The sequence below is a fragment of the Lemur catta genome, chromosome 3, assembly GCF_020740605.2.
Source record: "Lemur catta isolate mLemCat1 chromosome 3, mLemCat1.pri, whole genome shotgun sequence".
Classification (NCBI taxonomy): domain Eukaryota; kingdom Metazoa; phylum Chordata; class Mammalia; order Primates; family Lemuridae; genus Lemur; species Lemur catta.
The window spans coordinates 52,027,025-52,044,194 of NC_059130.1; the positions used below are offsets into that span (position 1 = coordinate 52,027,025).

The 17,170-nt window shown below is 33.2% G+C and overlaps 1 protein-coding gene across 5 annotated transcripts in view; it reads left to right on the forward strand.

Moving 5' to 3' along the window:
• The window catches only part of ARHGAP29 (Rho GTPase activating protein 29), a 75,539-nt gene that overhangs the window by 18,630 nt on the left and 39,739 nt on the right, over positions 1-17,170 (forward strand). For 3 of the 5 annotated variants that reach the window (XM_045547497.1, XM_045547499.1, XM_045547498.1), the window contains exons 2-3: positions 1,550-1,786; positions 14,565-14,699. In XM_045547497.1, coding sequence (XP_045403453.1) covers positions 1,582-1,786; positions 14,565-14,699 — 340 coding nt within the window. In that variant the 5' untranslated portion in view covers positions 1,550-1,581. Of the gene's footprint in view, positions 1-1,549; positions 1,787-14,564; positions 14,700-17,170 lie in introns of those variants that run through there. The other 2 variants (XM_045547501.1, XM_045547500.1) reach the window with 2 other exon arrangements.

Below are 17,170 nucleotides of genomic sequence, written 5' to 3' on the forward strand. Positions count from 1 at the left end.
GACAAGAATGGATGTGGATAGGTTAGGAAATTAGTACAGTAGCTCAGATAAGAAATGATGGTAATTCACCAATGTGGAATCAGTAGAGAGATTAATAGAAGTGGATAGATTAGAGAACTATAGATCAGGAAGAAAAAAATCTATGGAGTTGGGTAAGGTTTAGGAAAGAGTAAATGATGCAGTAATACATCTTACATTTGACTAGAGATGACTATTACATAAAACTTTCTAATGTAAATTTCACAGAAGTCCTTAGTCATTTACATTTTGAGAGTATCCAAATATTCAAGACAAAATATTTGAAAAATGATTCAATTATAATGCTTGAGCTAATTTAATTACTCTAGTCATTCCTTTTTTGATTCAAGAGATACAAGCAAGTTTAGGACTTTTAATTCTGGAAAGGTAAAATGAGGATGAAGAAGAAAAAACTAAGATTTTCTTGAGATTTTCTTAAGATTTTCTGGAATTATGTGCCAGAATTAGGTGTTTAAATATATGAAGTATTTTAATTTTGTGATCCCTTTTAATCTTCACACAAACCTGTAGGTAAATTGTACAGGTCACACGACTAGAAAATATTGGACCCAGGATTCAAATCTAAATATTTCTCATACCAAAAGATTGCCTTTTTACTATATCCTCCTGAAATCATAAAAAATATTGCTCAGATAATCACACATTTACTTTTTCAACCAATTACGGAATGCCAGATTAGTAACACCCTTAGAACTTGTTTTCAACAAAGAAATATTCTTGATGGGACTTGATAATCCAGGATGTGGTTTGTGTGTGTGTGTGTGTGTGTGTGTGTGTGTGTGTGTGCGCGCACATGCATGTACATATATGATTATTAGAAAAAACTAACTGGAATTGAACTTCTTTTACATGCTGGATACTTCTATATCATGGTTTTCTTTAATCCTTACAATAATCTGATGTGAGTCTTGTCAGGATGTTATTCCCATTTTATAAATGAGCGTACCAAAGTGAAGAGATGATTAGGTCATACAGTAAGTAAGTGATAGAGAAGGATTTTGAAACAGGTATTTCTTTTTTCGAAGGCCAGATTTCATCTTTGTTTTTGAAGGTGATGTCATGGAGGGAGAATATGACCTTCCACTAAGTGATGTTTCAGAACAACTTTTACAGTTGAAAAAAATTCTATACCCTAGGAATTAAGAGAAAGTTATTAAGAGCATGGATTTTGGCTCCTAGGAAGATCTAGGTTTAAGTCTGAGTTCACTGTTTATCAGTTGTGAGCTTAGAGAAATTTTTAACCTCTAAACCTCAGGTTCCTCATTTGTAAAATGAAAAGAACAGTTTGCATATCAGAGTTGTTGGGATTCTGGCACTTAATAAATTGAAGCTGCTGTTATTAGAAATATAGTGTTTTATTTACTTATTTAAAAAATTAAAAAAATAGAATACCAAAGTGGGTGGTGGGCTGTTTGTGAAAACCTAGTATAATATTTTCCTGGCTGATTTAGTATTTTTGTTTCTCTCTCTCTCTCTTTTTTTTTTTTTTATTGTTTCTTGTTCCCTTAAGGATTTCCGTTTTTCTGACTGTTAAATGAAAGGATGATTGCTCACAAACAGAAAAAGACAAAGAAAAAACGTGTTTGGGCATCAGGCCAACTCTCTACTGATGTTACAGCTTCTGAAATGGGGCTCAAGTCCGTAAGTTCCAACTCCATTTTTGATCCGGATTACATCAAGGAGTTGGTGAATGATATCAGGAAGTTCTCCCATATGTTACTATATTTGAAAGAAGCTATTCTTTCAGGTTTGTCACTGCTTTCTTTTGGCATTCTTACTGGATAGTTTGTAAAATTTTAAGTGCCAGCCTAGCTACAGATAAGTGTGTACACAGTGGTAGGAACAGGGTATTCTGCTTTAGTTATTTTGTGGCTTTTTTCCCTCAAATGTTTGATGTTGATAGTGTAAACTATTTTATAATCAGATAATAGTGTAAGACATAATAGAAACTTTGATAAGTGTGTGGCAACAAGAGTACAAAAAAGGAAAATAAGTCTTTGGTTGCTAGTGGCTGGGTCCATTTGACATAGGAAAATTTGAGATCATTGGAATTCTAATCTTTTTGTTGACAGTAACACAGTGCATTGATTGGTCTTTAATAACCAGACTAATGTTCATAATTTACATTGTTAACACTTTTGCCTATATTCGTCTTTCCGTATTGTTGCCAAAACTTGATCTAAAATGACTGCATTTGAGTAAGTTTTTTTCTCAAAAATCAAACTTAAAACTGTTTTGATGATCCATAGCATCTTCTTGAATTAAGGGATAATCACAGAATTTATTCTCCATCTACTCAGAAATGGATAATGGAGACTTGATTATCCTAAAGTAAAGGACTATATATCCCTGACTTGATCATAGTACCTAAGTCTTTCAACTTTTAATGCCTCTTTTATATCCAAATTTGATGGCAATGATAATTGTTAAAGATGCAGCCCCTATTTTGTGATCAGTAGCAGTTCATTTCCATATTCATAGTAGTATGTCTAGATAGTGGGATGAAGATCCCAAGTGTTATTTATATGAGAGCTCCTGGGGCTCATAGAAATTTGTAAAATTTGAAAAATAAACTAAAACCACATCTTGTGCTTGTACTAAATTTAAGTGTTTATTTCTAACCTGTTATTTTCAGGTTGAAATGCCCAAAATAACTAGACTGAAATTGAAGCCTCAAAATTTTAGTATTTGAATTGACCTTAAAACAACAATCACTTAAGTCATTCTTTTGAGCCTATATAAATAGTATTAGAAAAGAAGTTGCTTATACTCCCATTCATTTTAATAGCTTGATTTTAAAGTCTAATTATGGATGATTAAATGCCAATAAGGTTATCTTGTCATTATGGGAAGATATCCTAAATATATTAAGTATTCTACTGGTAACAAATTTCTTACCAAAATGACACATCTACCATTTATTTAAATAAAGCAAGCTAGGTGCAGTGGCTCAAGCCTGTAATCCCCCAAGCTTTGGGAGTCCGAGGCAGGAGGATCACTTGAGGCCAGGAATTCGAGACCAACCTGGGCATTATAGCGAGACCCTGTCTATACAAAAATAAATTATTGGGTGTGGTGGTGCGTACCTATAGTCCTAGCCACTCAGGAGGCTGAGGCAGGGAGGATTGCTTGAGCCCAGGAGTTCAAGGTTACAGTGAGCTATGATCACCCCCACACCACTTCAGCCCGGGCAACAGAGCAAGACCCTGTCTCTGGAAAAAAAAAAAAAAAAGGCAGAAGCATAGCTTTGTAATGAAGATTTGTTTTTAACTGGGTTAATTTTTAAAAATTCAAATTTACGTACAGTAAAATTTAATCTTTTTGATAGTTCATTAACTGGGTTAATTTTTAAGGTGAAATTTAAAATGGTTATTTGACAAATCATTTACCTTAATTTAGGGTAAAACTTGATTGTATTTAATGTATCAATAGTTTTTATTAATATAAATAAAATTTTTAGTTAGAATTTCTATTTTATTTATTTTTCTTAGGAGATTTATATCTTTTAAAATTCTCATCTTACATCATTATCCCTTGTTTCACAGACTTAAAATGATGGTAATTTAAAACAAGTAAGACTACTTCTTATCTCCAAGAAGTTTTTTATAGGAGTTTTAATTTGTGAGTAGACAGTTCAGAGAACAGGAAGGAAAAGGACTGAAAGCTAATCCTAAGTCAGAAAAGAGCAAAATGGTAATAGGTATAAGATACCAGAAGGAGACTACCCCTTGAGATAAGAGGATATATATGGAAATATGTTTATTCACTGAAATTTAATTTTAAAAGTTTATGAGGGCATTATCTTTTTAACAAGAAAGCCAGTACTTCAAAACTTAATAATGAATTGTATCATTAGTAATCAAAAAGCTTGCAATTATAAAATGGATAAAATATTTTTTGAATAACTAATTCATTAGCATGTAGTGGCCAGAAGATTTTTATTGCTTACTTTTGGATTGATTTTACACTTGATGTTAGCCAAAAGGCCAAGAAGCAACTACTTTGGATTGATTTTAATGCTTGGTTCTTCAATCTGAGTTAAAAGGACGTATATACATACGTGTCAGAATGAACTTTGGATTTAATAAGAATTTGTTTTCTCTGTCTTTGGAACATTATTATCAAAATCTGGAAATATGCTATTTAGTTAATATGAGTTAATAGAACTTTTTGTTTTCCTTAAACAAGGCAGGATGTATAAACATAAATGAACCCCATTAAAAAAGATAAGGACAATGCTGTATAATAATGTTTTTAATTTTGATCATGATTTCTAGCTTCTGAAGAATATTAGACCCTTCCTTCCTTAATAGAATTATTAGGAGGATCAAATAAAATATCTTAAGGAAAACAGGTAAAATGTTTAAAATTCCGTAACTATGTGAGGTAGTATTAATATTATGCATGTTCTTATAGACATGGGCCATGCTTTTGTCTTCTGGGTATTGAGAAATATCCCTGGACTTCTACTTCTGTAGCTATCACCACAGCTATAAACTGGCCAAAGAGCAAAGAGCTGTTTCACTGTTTTCTTTTGGAGTGAAGGAGCCTCGTCAGTATTTTCTGTGGCCTTGCCAATATTTTGTCTATTGCCTCCTTCAGAGGAAGGATGCTAAGTTTTTGGCATTTTTTATTACTTTTTAATTCACATCTGTTAGTTGTTAAACGGCTAAAAAGTTAGCTTTTAAGGATAGGAATGTAGATATATGATTAAATCACCTTTTGGTCTAATCAGAATACATTTTCTCTGTAAATTTTATCTACCTATAATGAAACAGTGATGAGCAGAGTCACTTGACTATTGCTGCGGGTATTTAATCATATGGTTGAGGCTAGTCTTAGAGAAATAGCTTTGTGATTGGTTTGTGGCCATGCTTCCTTTCCCCACATAGTTATAGAAATGATTATATCATTGCATTGGTGCTTTTCATTTTACAGAGTATTTACACATAAGAGCAAGTTTAATCAGTCTCCTCAAAGGTGGGTACTTTTAGCCCCATTTCACAGATGAGGTATATGTATTATGTGTTTTCACTCTTATTGCTGATAAATATTGGCCTCATTTGGAACCCAGAGGTCATGAGTGCAGAATGGTGTGTTCTTTCCATGTTATCCCGCTACTTCACATGGCAGGTACTCTGTAAAAACACTGCTCAATTTTTATTATTTCATTATGTATTGTAGTCTATGGAGATTATCTAGACCTGCACTGTCCAATATGGTAGCCACTAGACAGAAATGGCTATTTCAACTTAATTATAATTAATAATTCAGCTCCTCAGTTATAGTAGCCACATTTCAGGTACTCAGTAGCCACACGTGAACGGTGGCTATCCAACAATACCATACTGGCCAGTGAAGATACAGAAAATTTCTATCATTGCAGAAGTTTCTGTTGGACTGGGCTGGTATAGACATTTGGCCTTTATTAGTAATTATTGAGAAAATTGAGATGAGTTCTTGAGCTATAAATATTTTTTACTTCTGTAGCATTTAAAGGAAACCTAGAAAAAGTTGTTATTTAACCAACTATAAGAAAATTTTACACAGAAATAGAGGTCCATTTGGAATCTCCTTCCTTAAGATACCCTTGGAGTGTATAACTTTCATGACCTCCTTTGATTTGAATCAGCAGATAATTTTCCAGCCAGGTTATACAGTTTGTTTAAATTGGTAGTCAAGGATGGCAGAAAGAGCTCTGGAAAGAGAATCACAGGATCTAGGTTTTAGGCCTAGTTTTGCTACTGACTAGCTTTGGAATATGGCATAAGTCCTTTAATCTTTTGTTAAGAATGAGGCACTAGTGCCAGATGCTATCAGTTTTATGATACTGTGATGCAAAATTTGAATGGAGTTAGAGATTGTACAGTGTTCTAAATATTGACAGTTTAGAGCTGAAGAAGATAGCCAAGTGTTTGTTTTAAAATTATATAATACATTTTAGAGGCTATCTCCCTCTCCCCTCTTCCCTTCCAGTCTCTAGAAGTTTTTGGTGAGTTTTACAGTAATTGTCTTAAACGTGGTGTTGGCGAAAATTTCCCAAGTGAGAATATGAAGCTCATGTTGTAATAGTTGTTGGAGAACTGGTAAAAAATAAATATTTGCCAAAGAGCTCTATGCCTCTGCTAGATATGTATGCAGCTTGTCTCTAGTTTTTATTTACAAATGAGAATGAAGAGTTTAATGTGGACGATCAAAGGACTATGAAAATGTTGCATTCTTTCTGAGATAGGATAATTGATAGAGTTTGATGATTCTCTTTCCACTACTTAACTCCAGGAGGAGGTTAACTTGTAGTCTTATACAAGTGTAGTCTTATACAAGGAATTTGAAGTTTTTGATCTGGATCTAGTCTCATTAAGGTATATTATGAATAATTACAGGGGTAAATTTTGCATCTTACATTAAAATGCTGAAGGCACTCACTTATGCATAAGTACTTTGTGTTTAATTGTAACACCATAGATTAATATATGTGCAGTGTAAGTACCAATTCAGGTTTATAGTTTTCTACCTGAGGAATAATGTGTTCTGAATTCTAAATAACAAATTCACAAATGTTCTTCAAGTTTATACAATAATTTTAAAGTCTGTCTTTGTGACATACCTTCCCATTTCTGGGTGGAACTTTGTTCAAGGAAGCTCAAAATCTGGGAATTAGGAAAATGCAAAGATTTTTATTGGGCTAGAAAGAGTAGTGCAAAATATCTATTTTTTCTGCTACTCAGCACTTGGAAGTATTGATTGCCATTATAAAATATATTTGAAGGAAAAGCATCAGTCTAATACTTCTTGTAGATTTTTGATTATATAACACTATTTTAAAATAGATTTTAATGAAAGCTTACTATTGTAAGTTGTACTTTGTTTTTCTGAGGGTTTTTGGTTCTATTTGGGTTTTTTTTCCCTCCCTGATTGTAGGCTTGTTTTTTAAATAGGCTAGAAAGGAAGATAAAAATTTATCCCCAGTTTCAGATAAACTGGTTAAGTTCTTTTATTTTTAAAAATGCTTTCTAATTTAAGAGTATATCACTTATTTTGTAAAAAAAAAAAAAAAAAAAAACCAAAAACTCTGATCTCATAAGTAATAGCTTCTGATGAATTCTAGATCCTAGATTGTACAGGACTATAGTCAGAAGAGAGATGTTCACTTTCTGAAATAAATTTTATTGAACAGTAAGAGCTAAATGAAAAGATTAATACTATTAAGTAATATATTTTGTTGTGAGAGGTTCTACATGAATTTGCAGTGTCTTAATTGAAATCCTGTCTTGTGGATTAACTCAGTTTTTTTCCAGGGTGAATATACAGGAGGATTTGTGATTTTATTTTTTTCAGATAAATTCCATTGAGTGTTACTTTTACCGTTGATAATTCTTACTTCACTTTCAGCCTCCCAGTGTGCCAGAAATTTTGCGAAATATTAGAAACATTAAGTTGCTAGCCTCAAATGTGTCCTGCTCTGTCTTATTCTAGAAGTAAACTTTTTTTGAAATGATTTCTAATGGATATCATTTAGGAGAAGTTAATGAGAATGTTAATAGGTTAGTGCTCAATGACTAGAAGGTGTGAAATGAATCTTTGAGAAATGAAGTATGAAATACAGGCAGCTTATTTATTACACCTGTACCAGTTCTCAGAGGATTGCATTCCTCTTTTGCACTTGCCTAGAATGATTTACATAATTTAACACTATTTATAGGGGTAACTAGCATATCATTGGAAGTTAAAGCCTGTTAAATCACAGATTGCAGAGTATCTTGTCATTAAGCTATAACTTCTTTAACCACGTGGCAATATATCACAGTGATTGTCATAGTAATTATCATAGAACACAAATTTAGAGCCAGAATAGGTGAGGTGGAATCCTCATTCTACCACTTGCTAGTTGTCTATAACCCTAGGAAAGTTATTTATCGTCTCTGTGCCTCAGTTTCTGTATCTATTAAAAGGAGATAGTGGGGGTTTTATGAAGATTAAATGAATTTATATATGTAAAGCTCTTAGAATAAGCATTGTAAAATGTCAGCTGTTATTATTTTACAATCCCCAGGTAGCTGGATAAAGAAAGCCACTCTTCCTCAGGCTTCACTTTTATCCTGTAAATTCAAAAGTAATTACAGCAAAAAAATGGGTGTTTCCTAGTGATAAGTCTTGGAGCTTTTTCCCTCCTTGTTGTTTTCATTGCTTTCCCTAGAAAGGTTAAGCTGAATTAACAAGACTGATTTTAAAATTATTGTCAGGTTTTTTTTTTTTTAAATCAAGGAAAACACCATGCTTTTTTCATTTATTTACTTAAGCATTTCCATGAAGTGTTTGCAGTATAAACACTGTGGTATCGTGCAAAAGCGGAGCTGGCTAATCTGTTTTCACATGATAAGCTGAATGAAGCAGAAAATAAATGGCACAGATGGGTGAAACAATAAATTAAAATTCAGATTACCATATTACAGGGCAAGTGGATAAATAAGCAAACATTGAGATACAAGAGTTTTACTGTTCTGAGTAATTAGTATTAAGACTTTGGTTGAACTTTATTCACATCTATAATACCTTTGTATTACATTTCATTACACTTACATTGTGGCTACTATGACATTTAAAAATTATTTCGTATTTTATGACTAAATTAAATGCTATACTTTAACTTGAGGTATAGAAATATTTTTATAAAATACACCCTTAATTACTATTTTATTTCCAAGTAATTTACTAATTTAAATTTTACATATAAAATGAAAGTGAGACTTGAATGTTTCTTCTTCATTAGCCAAAATGCTATGGGACCTGGCTATAACTATATTTGTTATTGAATGTGATTCTGTGTGAGGCAAATCTATTTTCAAAGGTATTTAGTTTGAATGGCTTACAGATTTACTAGTAATAATTGTTGTTTGTGTATATTAAAACTAAGTAGTTTCGTTTCTATTTGATATTCACAATAACCTTATAAGGTAAATAAAACACATATTCTTAGCAGTTCTGTTATGTTGATAATGAGTCTGAATCAGAGAAGCTAAGAATTTTGTATATGATCATTTCAAGAAAGTGACAGATCAAGGACTGGACCAGATTTCTTGATCTAAATCTGTTGTTTTCTACCATACCAACCAGCCACTTATCTTTCTTCAGTATTAGAGAAGAACAGTTACTGCCTCTTATTTACTCCTGTTTTTGTTAGAGGGGAAAGGAATATTTAGTGTTCATGAAAGAACTGTTAAACTCCTTAAAACTTTTTTAAAAATTAAATTTTCAGTTTAGGAGGATTTTTGCTTCATAAAAAGAATTTGAGGTAGCTTTATTTCATTATAAGGGGAAAAGAACATTTGGTAAAAAGGGAACTTTGTTTTTCATTAGCCATTTATGGGACAAATAGTTGAGGGCTTGCTAAGTTTTGAAGTTTCAGATGAAGTATTAACAGGACATGCTCATGTCCTACTAGTTACCATTCTACCCAAATATGTAGAAAAGTTTATGAATCTTTCTGATTAACATTTTATTTAGTTGTCATGTTCATTTCTGTTGATTTTCAGGCTTCAGAAGTATTTAATCACAGGAATTGGAATTATTTATAGTGCCATTTGAGGAACTTCTAAAACTTCTTACTAAATAATTCAGTAACTATTTTTCAGTATGTTGATTTGGAACATCTTTAGTATCTGTTTATTAAGGCTTCCTTGTAGGAGAAAAGGAATTTCAACGTGGAAAACCATTTATGCTGATAGTTACTGGAATGTTTTTGTAGCAATTTTGAAGAAAAGCTATAGCAGGGAATCTCAGGACCCCTTTATACTGTAAAAAGTTTGCTGAGGGATCCCAAAGAGTTTTTGTTTATGTGGGTTTTGTCTATTACATATTGCGTACTATATTAGAAATTAAAACAGAAAGTTGGAAAACATTTAATAATTTTGAAATATATTGATTTCTACATATTTAATCTCCTTAACTCTGAGAAGACCAGAATTTATTACCTTGGTTTATTTAGACATTTGGGCCATTAGTATTTTGTAGTTCTTGCTTAATACCCAACACTAATTTTGAATATTGATAGTTGTTGTTGACACTTTTTGAAAATCAAGCTCTTTTGGCCTGAGACTTCAAAATATTGTCACAGTATTCCCTAAGTATATTAATATCTAAAGATTTTATTGTGAAACATTAGAATAGAGATAAAAATAACTGACTTTTCTCTTTAAAGATTAACATAGGTTTTAAAAAGAGGGCAATATAGCTAACTCTCTGTGATAATAGATAATCATTCAACCTTGGTTGAGTACTAACATATACTAGTTTTATTTAGTTATATATGTGCCAAACAAAGAAGAGACTTTGTTATACAAAACTGGGGAAAAATAGGAAGTCATAAAGTTTTATAATTGTTATTTCTTACAACTATTCAAATTATGTTGTTTTCCCAGAAGTTTATTTCAAAGCTACTAGATTCTATTTCAGAGCTAACCTATATTATTAACCTATTTCTACTGCTCTGTAAACTGCGAATAAAAATAGCTGTAAACATTTATGGAGGGCTTACTCTGTTCCAGGTACTGTTCTAACTGCTTTATGTATTTTAACTCATTTAATCCAGCAACCCTATGAAGTATGTACCATTATCTTCTTTTTTTATAGGTGAGGAAACTGAGGCACAGAGAGGTTATGTAATTTTGCCCAAGGTTTCTCGGCCATGGAGGTAGAATTCAAAGTCAGGCAATCTGGTTTCAGAGGCTATCCTTTTTAACCATTATTACCTTAGTATTGCCTCAACTAAGCAAACTTACCAAACTATTATCCATTATTATAAAACAGATAAAATAGTGACTGTTGATTTAATTAAGATAATTCTTTAAACTGCATATTCACTTTTTCCCTAGAAATTAAAAAATTTAAAAAGAACTTTTATAACATATGTTGATGGGAAAAATTCCAACAGTACATAAAATTCCTAAAATTTTTTTACTTGTATTTCATTTTTAAAATCGACTTTATCTTGTAGAATTGTTGTAGATTTGCAGAAAAATTGAGATGATAAGACAGAGTTCCCATAGAGTCTGGTACCATTTCCCCTATTTATTAACATCTTACATCTATTCAAGTTAGTGAACCAATATTTGATGATAAGCAACAATAATGATGCATTATTATTAACTGAAGTCCATAGTTTATTCAGCTTTCCATAGATTTTCCCTAATATTCCTTTTTCTCTTCCAGGATCCTATCATATTACATTTAGTTGTTATGTCTCCCTAGGTCCTCCTTGGCAGTAAGTTTCTCAAATTATCCTCATTTTTGATGACTTTGACAGTTTTAAGGAATACTGGTCAGGTAGGATGGCCTTGATTAGAATTGGATGTTTTTCTCATGATTAAACTGGGGTTATAGGATATTGGGAAGAAGATCACGGATATAAAGTGTCATTTTTATCACATCATATTAAGGATAGTTACCGTGAACAGGATTTATCACTATTGATGTTGACCTGATCACCTGTCTTAAGTAGTGTTTGTTGAGTTTCTCCACTGCAAAGTTACTCTTTTGGTATTCCCTTCCATACTATATACTCTTGGGAAGAAATCTCTACATAGCTCATACTTAAGAGAATTTATGCTTCACCTCTTTGAGGGCAAAGTACCTGCACAAATAATTTAGAATTCTTTTAGAGGCTTCCTTTTCCCTTATTTATTAATTTTTTCAATCATTTGTATCAGTATGGACTCACGGATTTTTTTTTTATACTTTAGGTTATAATCCAATACTACTTTATTCATTTGTTGTTCAAATTGTTCCAGCATTGGCCAGTGGGAACTTTTTCACGTGATTCCTGTGCACCTTTGGTATATACCCTTTTCACTCTGGGTTTGCTTTTGTTTTTGTTTTTTAAGCTCTTCCTTACTTTCTGGCACTACAAGATGCTCCTGACTCATCTTGTACATTTTCTGTCCCAGTCCTATAATCAGCCATTTCTCCAAGGAGCCCTGGTTACTTATACTGGAGAATAGTATTAGAAACCAAGATCTGGGTGCTAAAGTTACTCTTGTTGCTACTGAGGTGTCATTTCTTTTAGACCCTCTCAGCTGACAGAGAAAAGAAATATATGTATATATACAACCCACCTATGCGTACACACATTTATAAATTTTTCTATATGTAGTCATCTGTATGTATATTAAGCTAAACATGAGTTCTTACTATAGTATCCAACTTTTTAACCCATCACTTTAATGTAGATAATTATTGCCTCCTCCCTCTGCTTTTTTTTTATATTTCCACTCCAGCAGTGAGATACCTGGTTCCCACCATTCCCCATCCGTTTACTCAACTGTTCAATTTCAGTATCCATGAATAGCAGTATCAGAATTGTTAACCCAAAGCTCCACTGAAAAAACTTTTTCAACTAGAGTGGCATACTTAATGTGTATTTTCTTTGCTTTTAGTCTTACAGATTCTACTGATTTCCAGAGTTACTTGGGCTGGTATCTATTCTTCTGTATTTCTTTTCCTGTCAGTACAATTTGTTGGATGAATGAATCTGATTTTCTCCTGGAAAGCATTGTGTTCTCTCTGTTTTCAGCACCACCTGGACTACTCTTCTCTGCTTCTCCCTGGAATACTCTTTGTCCTGATACACCCAGCTCTCCCCTTGCCCTCATCTTGTCCACTCCTCTCAACCTACACTTTTCTCTCAGTAATGCTGTTAATGGAATATTTGATGGATGATGGTAGAATTTTTTTTTTTATCCTATACATAGTTTTTCTCTCTGGTGATTGTCTTTTAACATTTCTGAAAAAGTGATAATTTATGTGATTATAAAATGACACTATATAGTATTTTTTTAATGGTTTTTTTTTTTTTTTTTTTTTTTTGAGACAGAGTCTCGCATTGTTGCCCGGGCTAGAGTGAGTGCCGTGGCATCAGCCTAGCTCACAGCAACCTCAAACTCCTGGGCTTAAGCAATCCTACTGCCTCAGCTTCCCGAGTAGCTGGGACCACAGACATGTGCCACCATGCCCGGCTAATTTTTTCTATGTATATTTTAGTTGGCCAGATAATTTCTTTCTGTTTTTAGTAGAGACGGGACGGGGTCTCGCTCTTACTCAGGCTGGTCTCGAACTCCTGACCTCCAGCGATCCACCCGCCTCAGCTTCCCAGAGTGCTAGGCTTACAGGCGTGAGCCACCGCGCCCAGCCATGTTTTTTTGTTTTTTAAACTATTTCAGCAGAAAGACAGTATAACATTGAAAGCAGGGATTCCAGAATTAAACTCCCAGGGTTCAAATTATAGCTCCACAGCTTAATAATGTGGTAAAGTTAGGTGTGCCTCAATTTTCTCATCTGTACAATGGAGATTTTTAGACTATCTAATAAGATTGATGTGAACATTAAATGAGATGATATCGTTTGTTTTTAACAGTGCCTAGCACATAATAAGCACTTAATAAATATTAACTATTATTAAACACTAGCACTGTGTAAGATTACAAAAAGGAAAAATTATATAAAAGAACTGTTAAGGTGGTTATCTTTTCAGACTTTTGAGGATTACTTAAGGGGTTTTAAAGGTAGGATGATTATACTTTCTGGTTTGCCTGGGATGAAGATCCTGGAATATGCTTGTTGTGCTATCATGATTATGAGTAGCATCCCTCTTCTCATGAAAGTATTTTGGTTTGGATGAGAAATTATATTGTCACCTTATTTACAGGGATTATAAAACTCTGCATCCTTCTAACCAGGGATGGTATAATGAGTGGGGTAGGCTGGAGGTAGAAGAGTGGGTACTGAGAAGGAACACATATCGAATAGAGCAGCCAAAGAGAAAGATAGGCCTGGTATAACAGATCTTGACTTTTCAAGAGTAGACAGAAATCTGGAATTTCTGTAATGATCTCCCAATTTTTCATCATTGGCAACTAATTTAGTTTTTGTAGAAAGTATAAAAACTCCTTAAAGATCTGTGCATTTTAATCATATGTAAATTATATCACAATTTTTTAAATGTGCACGTAAAATGATGGTCTTTATAATTATGCCTGTGAGTTACTGGTTTCCAATAACTGATAATTACTTAATGCAAAGAATCAATTCTAATGGTGGAAACTTAACATGTAAGTGTTTTTTTTTAATATTGGTTAATATATCAGACTTTGTAGGGCTTTTAACTCTGTTACCATTGCATATTTGAAAGTGTATGATAGTAAAAACTGTAAGAAAAACTTACCTTATAAAGTTACCTCAAGAGAAATCTGGAGAGTGGGTTTATAATGAGAAAACTGAAAAAGATAGTGCTAAATTGACTGTAACTGTGAGAGCCTTTGAAATCCTTAATGAATTAAAGTGACTATGGATTTTTCTGAAGGCTATATAAATTGTATGTAATTGCAATTATGAAAATAGAAGTGAATTATATAGTAGGCAGAAATTGTGGAACCAGTGCTTCTACTTGAAATGTGCTTCAAATGATCTTTTATAGTTTAGACTCTTGGAACTTTGTTTTGGAAACAAATTAAAAACTTTTTTTTCTTTTTAAGACTGTTTTAAAGAAGTCATTCATATACGTCTGGATGAACTTCTCCGTGTTTTAAGGTTTATAATGAATAAACATCAGAACCTCAATTCTGTTGATCTTCATAATGCTGCAGAAATGCTTACTGCAAAAGTGAAAGGTAAGGAAGATATATGAAAAGTGACTTGCTGTGGACAAAAAGGATCCAGGTGATACATTTTGGTCCATAATGACTATATGGCCATCTCTGCTCATGGCATTTTTGTGATGTGTATCAGTAAGGAGTTATGTATACATCCAAACAGCTAATGTTTAAAATTTGAATTTTATGAATAAGTGTGTGCTCATTTGAGATGGTTTATTAGTGTACAAGAAGTCTTTGTTATGTGAGGACAATTGATGTTGGAAAATGGTCCATTTGTAGTGACTCCACTCAAAAGAGGGAATTTGGAGAAAAAGAAGGCTTAATTGGGACCTTATTTTAAAATATGAAAATGAAATTACAATTGCAAAATATTAATAAGTTTATCGTGTGTATATAGCAAATAGGTGCTAGAACTTAGAATCAAGCATTGGGACATTATCCTATGATGAAATGATTTGCTGCTCAAAATTGTTAAAATTATTCTGGTATTCTGTAATATATAAGAAAGATTGAGAGTGAAGGGAATGTTTGAGAAGAAATGAACCTGGAGGCAGGGAAATCAATTAGGAGATTGTTAGGAATAAGGAGCTAGATGAGGGTTGAAGGGTTGATCAAAGGCAGAAGCTGGGGTATGGTAGTGATAGAATGCGATCTGTTATGTTTATTTGACAAATCATAAGACAAGTTGAATGTTAGGGGTTAGGAAGAAGTTTGGAGTTGAAGATGTGGACTTGGGGGTTGTTGATGTATAGGTGATGGAAAAGAGTGATACCAACTCAGTGTGTGTAGAATAGAGGACTGATAAGAGATCCCAGGGACAGAGAGAAGATAGAGTAATTGGAGAAACACCTAACAGGTAGGGGAAATGATCTGGAAAGAGATATCATGGAATTTTAAAAAGTACAAGGTTTTAAGAAGTGATCATCTGTGTTAAATGCCACTGATAAGGTAAAATGAATTCAAGTAATGCAACTGCAAAAAGTGACATTTGGGTAGCAGTAATGTAGTAGAGTTAGAGACAGACAAGGTTAACAGCAATCCTGTGGTTTTCCGATAGAGGTATGCACAGGCACCATGGAAGCACAGAGTGAGGAGCCTAGGTTGGGGAAGGAAAAGAAAGACTTCACTGGGGAAAAGGGTTACCTGTCCTGGATCTCAAAGGTCAAGTAGGCATTAACTGGGCTGGAGTGGAAGGGGATGGGGCTATGATATAGGCCTCTTGTACAAGAACTCTGGACGTGTAAAGAACGTGATGAGATTGGTGAACACGCTCATATTTTGAGAGGGCAAAGGGCAAGTGTCAAGGGATGAGGCAGGAAGAGTAAATAAAAACCTTGTCTATAAAATATAGTCCATATACTTGAGGAACGCTTCCTGCACACACACACCCCACCACTTTTTTGACATAGGTTTATTTTGTTTGTGTGGTTGCCTTTTTTCTGTATTTCAAGCACTGGAAGAAAATGTAGAAGATTTTAAATGAGAAACATAGATAGTAACTTTTAAAAATGTGCTTAGTAACCAGATTTGTTTTTAAATAGATTGTTTACAAGTGCCATTTAACTTTACTTAGATAGGGAAATTTGTGTCTATAGATAGTAAAATTTCCATGCTTGGAAATAGCGACCTAGTTCAATTGTTGTCAGTAGCTATTGTGTGCAGTCAGGATGTCCTGGGGAAGGAGTGTGCCTGTGTATAGTTGGTGTCCACATTCCAGAAACAGACTTGAAGAGAGTGGTCTCTCAGCTACCTTGAAAACCTTTTTATCTTTGAGGTAAAGCAATCTTTTGAGTATTATTTCCCACTATGACTGTCTTTACACTTGGGATTATTGTTACTATTTTACTTTTGTGTATAACATTTAAAAGAAGATTATTTTTGTTGTTGGGAAACTTATTTTCATTAGGACTCCACGAGACTAGAAAACTTTAAATATTATGTTTTCTTGGGTTAAATTTATGTGTTTTTAAATAAAACCTCCTTCCCTGACCCAACTCTTACTGTTGAGGCCACCTAAAAATATCATCAGTACCTCAAGTGAAAAATATTTGGTGACCTAAAAAATTAAGGTCAAATCAGAGCTTAATTTAATTCTTTCATTTAATGGTCATTTAGTTTTCAAAACCTCAAAAGGCAAAGGGTAGGTAGAACCATTTTTGGATGTCTGTTCTATGCCAGTCTAAGTGCTTTGCATACCTTAATTTTTGCCCAAATAACCCCTATAAATATACATTATTATCTCTATTTTAGAGAGGAAAACTTAAGAAAACTGTTGTATAGTAGGATCAGAAAGCTGTCGGGCATGTGGAGATCGTTAACATCATTTATTCTGAACCCCTAATTACATTTAAAAAACAACAGTGACCTGAGCATTTGACTTGCTTTGGAGGTTTTAACTGTCAAATGCAGTTTTCATGTTTACTTAACTGTTCAAAAAAGCATATACAGAATAACTTTAGAATCAGGGATGTATATTCTTATTTGTG